Consider the following 7,716-nt stretch of genomic DNA (forward strand, 5'->3'; position numbering starts at 1 on the left):
ATCTATGCCTCGGTATGGTGGTTCGGTCTTGTGCTCTATGTGGGTAAAGTTGTAAGTGTAACCAAGCGAGAGAACTCTAGTGAGATAAACTAGAAACATAATGGTGAGTGTAGTACGTAACATAAGACAATACACAATTTCCGTTATTAAGTGAATGATATATTTTATGATCCCAGCCACTAAATGTGTATTATTGAGTGATATTGCATTTTGAAAAGTGACGATCATGGATCTTATGGTTTTGCGCTAGTGGAGTAAGTGGGTAGTTTCTTTAGGGATTTACAAGCCTAGAGCTCTAGGCGCTAGGTGTGTTGCGGCAATGAGATAGACCATCAATCCCGCGCTGAACGAGAAACCAATTTGACCTCCTCGCTCATCCAGGTCGCGTGGAGCAAAAGAGCCTAGTATGTTTAGATAAGCCATCTAACTTTCATCTCTCTCTCTCTCTCTCTATAAAAGAACGCAAATTTTATTTTTTGAGAAGTCAAACAGCTTCAACTTCTGCTAACTTTATATAATAAAGTATTAATATAAATGATACAATATAAGTATAATTAGATTAGTTATAAAATATATTTTTAAAATTAATTTATTTGAAGACATAAATGCTAATACTATTTACTACTTCGTCTGTTTCAAATTATAAGTCGCTTTGACTTTTTTGTATATCTATTTTATTATGATCTATAGATATAATAATATGTCTATAAAATAAATGAACCAAAATAGTCAAAAACGACTTATAGTTTAGAACAGAGAAAATATAAACTTGAGAAACTTAAGCTAGTTTGACTGAATAACTGTTTTCTTAGGTGAGAGTACCATACAATACAACTCCTCAACTAAGGCCTTGTTTAGTTCCTCAAAAATTTTACAAAATTTTTCATATTCCCCGTCACATCGAATCTTTAGACGTATGCATGAAGTATTAAATATAGATGAAAAAAAACCTAATTGTACAGTTTGGTCGGAATTGACGAGACGAATCTTTTGAGCCTAGTTAGTCTATAATTAGACAATATTTGTCAAATACAAACGAAAGTGCTACTATTCCTATTTTGCAAAAAAAATTTGGAAGTAAACAAAGCCTCACCGTCTAGCAACCCTAGGCGTTGCGCTGACAAAATTTGAGCGTACGCTCGATGAACGATCAGGAGGACTTGGCTCGAGTTGGATTTTTTTTTTTTTGAGAGGAAGGTAGGATATATATTATTACTTTGAAGTGTTTACATAAATAGATACAGGAGGGGACTCAAACCATATATATCTTCGAGAATCAAAAGTACATACGAACTTTGAAATCATATGAGCCTCTCTATTGAACATCCTACTCTCATGTGCAAACTGCACATAATTAAAAGACTTCGATCTTTTATAGATGTCTTGGAGAGAATTTATTGCTGCAAGGCTCGAGTTGGATCTGGACGGAGCCGTAATGTTTTGGGTTGCTCTGAGAGTGTGGGCTGTATGTGCTGGGCCCTGCCTTTGGTTTTGGATTGTGAGACCATGTTGGGATGGGCTTTCGGTACTTCCGATGAGTCCCCCTCCCTTACTCTTTTTTTTCCCCCTTTTAGCAATTTGTGCTTGAATCATGATTTTGGTGAAGACGAACACTAATGGCATAGAAAGTCTCAAACCTTCAGGCAGACTACACATGCGAATCCGTTGCGACATATGCACGGCATTTGGTTTTTATTAATATGACGACAAGTACACATCCATGGTTCTTTCAAAGTCCGTTGGACACGTATATAATTAAACGACATATGCACGACATGTGAATCCGTTGCGACATATGCACGACATTATTAGCAATTTGTGCTTGAAACCTGATTTTGGTGAAGACAAACACCACGGGTCTACGGCATAGAAACCTTCAAGCAGACTATACATGTGTGAATCCGTTGCGACATGCGTCATTTAGGTTTTAATTATTGTTCCAAGCACACATCCATGCAATGGTTCGGTTCTTTCAAAGTCCAAACCTTTGAAAGATGTCGGAACAGTATGGTAGTCAAACCCAGAAAAGCTGTATAGTATGCGCTGGAACCCTGCACAGCACAGCGCAACTTCTTCCGGACTTGTTCTCGATTCGTTGCATAACCGAAATGTTTTTTTTTTAAAAAAAATGCAGGTAGCAGCCGTATGCGTTGTCTTTGGCCCTGTGTGAACTACTATGAGTCTATGATTGCCATTTCCGTTTGCTCCGACCCTTTGTCCACAGTCTTCGCCAGCGCAAAAAGGTCAAGGACTCAAGGTGCATGCATGCCCCTTGGCTACTGTTTTACTTAATTTACTCCTATTGAACCTGGAGTAGTCGAGTGCACACAGACTCACTCCTTGTTGGAGATGAACAGTCAAACGGGTTGGTGTGGTGTTGTAACGGCGACGCGAAGCAGATGCAGATTGCCCCGGCAGGTAGCGCACAATCTTGTGAGTCACCACGCTTGACCCCCCGGCCGCCTCTGCTGCCGCATGCAAACGGATCGAATCGATGAAACAAGATGGTCCATTCCCCTAGCCGGCCGGCTAGCTTAGCCGAAAGGAAAGGCGTCCAAAGAATTCATATGGCCATGCCCTGCTCGTGTTCTTTCTTTAACTTATTTATCCCGTGTGGCGCGGTATCCGCATGGGTGCGTGCAGCGCAGGTTTGACAAGCGTGAAGCGTGCACATCGCATGGCACACAGGTTTGGAAACACAATACCTATGAACTGCTTCCGTCGACTGAGGCCTTGTTTAAATGCACCTAAAAGTTTAAAAGTTTACAAGATTCTCCATTACATCGAATCTTTAAACACATGTATGGAGTATTAAATATAGATAAAAAAATAACTAATTATACAGTTTATATATAAATCACGAGATGAATTTTTTGAGTCTGATTAGTCTATGATTGGACAATGTTTATCAAATACAAACGAAAATGCTACAGTATCAAATTTTTTTTAAAAAAACTTTGCATCTACACGTTCACAAAAAATTTCCCATGCATATCATCGCGATTGTGAAACGCATGTCTGCCGGTGAAAGAAGTGCGTCATCAACTCGTCATCCGTGTCTTGATCAAGTTCGTTCGATCCGGTCTCTGAAACTGAGCCCAATCGGTGTAAAGGAAAAGGTGAAGGAAGTTTATATATGCAGTAGTAGCCACACGGTTTCAAAGGATCCTACGTAAGTACAACCGGGAAACAAAACGCATTTGGCACGAAACGCACGTCCGGGACCGGAGACGAGCTGCCTGCACCGCACCTTCCCAGACCATTTTTTTTTTCTAGTCTATCTACTAGTGCGGGGGAAAACACATAAAATTGACGCTCGTCACCGCGTGCCTGCAGACTGAAGAGGGGGTAGTACAAAACTAAGCGCAACTTGTACACCTGTGCCCAAGTACAACCAGACGGATTGACTAAAAACTCACGAGTAGTAAAACATACAGTGCTGGTCAACACAGGAGTATTATAGAAGCAAAAAAAAAACATATGTTTTTTTTTTCAAAACAAACGGCCACGGCGCCATACGTACGCGCGACAGGGACGAACAACAATAATACGGTCGGACGGGGCCCGGGACGGCTCCCGCAGCGCAAAATGGTCGCACCTGGCCCACGCCCACTATCCCCCCCAGGCCCCAGGCCCCGAACGCACCTGGACCTGGTGGTGCTGGTGGCCTTCAAGGTCAAGGCTGCCGCTATAAAACGCGCTGCGCTCCCCGCAGCTGCAGCCTCGATCGCTTGCTGGCCTTGTTGCGATCGAGTAATTGCCTGCCCATCTTCTTCTGCCAGAAGAAACACACGCCCGGCCGCCCCCACGGTCCGGCCGGCCGGCTGCTGCCGCACAGAAACTCACACCGCCGCCGCCTGCCACCACCCAGTTCGACCGGAGTCAGAGCGGGAACATACACAGACTGAGAATTCTGTTGGATCGAGCAGCATGGGTCGGGCGCCGTGCTGCGACAAGACGAGTGTGAAGCGGGGGCCGTGGTCGCCAGAGGAGGACGAGCTGCTGCGGAGCTACGTCCACAACCACGGCACCGGCGGCAACTGGATCGCGCTACCGCACAAAGCAGGTGCGTATTATATATACATCATCGGCAACTGGATCGATATGCTTGTTGTGTGCATGATGGTTTTCTCACGGTGTAATTCTGATGGATGTGCATGTGCTCGCGCAGGGCTGAACCGGTGCGGCAAGAGCTGCCGGCTGCGGTGGCTCAACTACCTGCGCCCGGACATCAAGCACGGCGGCTACACGGAGCAGGAGGACAGGATCATCTGCTCCCTCTACAACTCCATCGGGAGCAGGTGGTCCATCATCGCGTCCAAGCTGCCGGGCCGGACGGACAACGACGTCAAGAACTACTGGAACACCAAGCTCAAGAAGAAGGCAATCGCCAATATGCAGCAGCAGCAGGAGGAGTACTACCACCACCACCAGCAGCACAGCTCAGGCGGCGGGCGCGGCCGCCGCGGCGGTGCCGCCGCCGCCGTCACGCCGCGCGCCGCTCCGCGGAGCCAGCAATGCGCATCATCCATGCAGCCGTCTCCCGCGTCCGCCTCGTCCGCGGTCACCACCGCGAGCGCCAGCGACGCGTGCAGCTTCGGCGCCATGTACCCTTCCCCGTCGACGACGACGCTGCAGGCTGCTGCTCCGGTGCTCGCGCGCTACGACGGCACGGCGCCAGCGCCGCCACTGCCGCCGCCGCCGCCGCAGCAGCAGCAGCAGCAGCAAGCGTCTGCGCTCGCCGAGTTCTCCCCCGCGCCGGCACCGGCCACCGCCATCAGCGGCACCTGGGCCGCCGGGCTGCCCCTCGACGACATGTTCCTGCCCGAGCTCCTCGGGGACAGCGAGTTCCCGCCCGGCGGCGACTTCTTCGGCACCGGGTTCGCCCCGCTGCTGCTGCAAGACAGGGCGGCGTCGGCGTCCCTGCAGGAGCTCTCCGCGTGCTACTTTCCCAACGCGCAGGCCGAGATGTGGGCGGCCGCGGATCATCACGTTCATGTCAAGCCGCCGGCCGGCCTCTGCCACAGCCTGACATGACCGCGAGGAGACTACACTAAACGAAGCTTCGATCGGCAATGACTACTCATGCAGGGCTAGCGTGTCTCTTAATTGCTAGTGGTTCTTGGCGCTCTCTCCCCTGTCCATGGATATGCATGATCTCTCTCTATGACTATGAGCGAGGTCATCACATGTACATTATTATCTCTCTCTCCATATGGTCTGTGACTAGCCAGCACCATATCATAGAGAAATTATTAGAGATAGATGTGGATCGCCATTGCTTTGTTTGGCTTCGATCTCTTCTGCGTACCAACCAACCAGTCAGTCAGTCAGTCACGCTGTTCAAAACTATTCTTCAGTTGCCATTGTTTCTCACTGTGATAATGACATGGTAGGGCGCTCTCTCCCTCTTCTCTCTTCCTAGCTAGCTGCCTGCCCCTATCTAGTAGCTAAGAGTTCAGTAGCTAATTGCAATTTGGAGAGATGAAGTCGTAGCTTCCGAGCAAACAAGTCGCCCCAAGTCTAACCACCTAATTAATTCACGTAGAATTATAGTACTATAGTACTACTGATAGTAGCAGCAGCAGCAGCAGCCGCCTCGACCTGTCACTTGGGAGACTGTCAAATCGATGTCGCCACCTGGGTATAATAATATCTGGCGCGCCGCCTCGCCTAGCTAGCTTGCTTGCTTCAATCTGTGACCTGATCGAGGACGACGAGAGCACTTGTGTTCTCGGTGCGCTGTGCTTGCGTCCGATCCGCGCGCGCGTTTCGTCGTCATGATCATGATGCTGACGACGACGCGGCCGGCGAGCTGAGGCGGCGACGGGCCGACGGACGAAGCCGGCCGGCCGGGGCCGCGCGTGGGGTTGGTGCGGTGCCGTGTGCGCTCGCGGCATCCATGGGCGCGCGGCATGGACCAGCTGCGCATGAGGCTCGCGTACGGGGCAAATTAAGGGTAACAGTAGTGCCCCGCGCGCGCGGACTCGGTCCTCGATCGCTCGCTCGCCGACCCCGCGTTCATGCCGATCCGTTCCATGCGATGACGAAACGCCGCGATCGAGATGCATGGGCGGGCGGCGCCAATCACCGGTCGATCGCTGCGCGGCGCGGCGCGGCCAGGAAAAAAAACGTAAAACGAGGCGTGTGCACGGAAGCAAACTCTCTATTGAGTTGAGATTGAGAAGAACGGATGATTGGGGTGGACTGGATTCTCTTGCTCTGATGAGGAGAGTACACCAAACAACCATGCATATGTTATTGGGCATTTGATTAAATAATGGTACTTTTCCATCTGGTTCCAGTGTTTGATCTTTGTCATGTCTCGGTGCATGTGTCAGCTCTTGGGAGCACATGGCCGTTGGGATTAGCGTGCGTTGGATAAACTAGCTAGCTACTAGCTAGCTGGGGTAGCCACATTTAGGCATGCCCCTCCGGCCCATTGTTTTATCACAGGAGTGTTTTGACACTTGTGGTGCGAGAGAAAGGTGGCACCGTCTAGTATAGCTAATTAAGGTCTGTCTACTTTTCTACTAGTACTATATAGCACGCACCTAGATGACCCATGTGTTATGTTAACTATAATCAGCTTCGAAGAAGCTTCTTTGCCATGAACGTATATATCCATTCACGCTACCCCCCTTTGAGCGCCAACAATTGCAGGCGCAATAATTCTCACTCGATCTCGTCGTCAAAAAGATCGATTCAATACCGTGCATTAGCCTTTTTCGTAATCGACACCGAGTCACCGAGTACGAAGAAGGAGCCTTTTCTTCATCCATCTCTTTTGTCATGGATCGGTCACAAGAAACCGGCATACACACACCTTTCACGCCAACACGTACAGTGACGACGACGGCACGCGTATAGAGTATGCATGCTAATCTCGATCGCAATAGAAAAACACTATCGGATGGAGCACCGAGCACTACTTGTATGACATCCTTGGTGACACACGCACAAACACATGCATGACACCACCAATCATCGTCCCATTATTATAATAAATACTGCATGCGCCCCCCATATCTTTTACTGCATCGGGACTCGGAATAATAAGGCCAGACGAGATGTTGCATGGCATGGATGGAGTCGGATGGATATGGGCCGCTCCAATATTTTTCTCTCCCGGATCGTGTCAAAGTGCACCTGTCACCGGTCGGTCAGCGGCGCGCCGCAGAGGTCTGCTGACGACGCTGCACCGTACCGCGCGCGCGGCCGGGGAGGGGCCCTCGATCGGCCCTCTGGCTGAACAAGGCTGAAGGGAAGGTTCGAGAACTGGTCTGGCCGTGGCCAGCCTCTTGCCCGGTCTCCGCCCGTTCGTCCGTGCCGCCCATGACGCACGACGCACCAGGCACCAGCACCATGCCAGTGGCCAGTGCAGTGGCCATGGTTACAGCCATCTATCTCATCGATCAGTCACACACAGTGTCACACACCGCGCCCACGCACGGTCCAGACGTCCGCCAGTTGCAATGTGCCGCCCTCTGATGTATCATGGATGAGGTGTGGGATGCATTGGCGCCCGTCGGAGCGTCACGTCGCACGTCACGGGCAACGGACATGGGCCAAAAAAGCACGTACTAAAGCTAGCTAGGACGAATGTACTATATACTAGTAAATCAGCTATCCATCCTTATCTGCTCCATCATCGATCGGGAGATGTTTAATTAAAGAAAGGTGCAGGCATTGAGGCCTAACTTGTGTGCGGAACTT

At 49.8% G+C, this 7,716-nt stretch overlaps 1 protein-coding gene across 1 annotated transcript; it reads left to right on the forward strand.

The window, feature by feature from the left end:
• LOC8068029 lies at window positions 3,574–5,366 on the forward strand. The gene is made up of 2 exons (XM_021455643.1): window positions 3,574–4,066; window positions 4,172–5,366. Exons 1-2 carry the CDS (start codon window positions 3,589–3,591, stop codon window positions 5,035–5,037), a joined length of 1,344 nt encoding a protein of 447 aa, XP_021311318.1. The 5' UTR covers window positions 3,574–3,588; the 3' UTR covers window positions 5,038–5,366.

Source organism: Sorghum bicolor, chromosome 3, assembly GCF_000003195.3.
Source record: "Sorghum bicolor cultivar BTx623 chromosome 3, Sorghum_bicolor_NCBIv3, whole genome shotgun sequence".
NCBI classification, from domain to species: Eukaryota; Viridiplantae; Streptophyta; class Magnoliopsida; order Poales; family Poaceae; genus Sorghum; species Sorghum bicolor.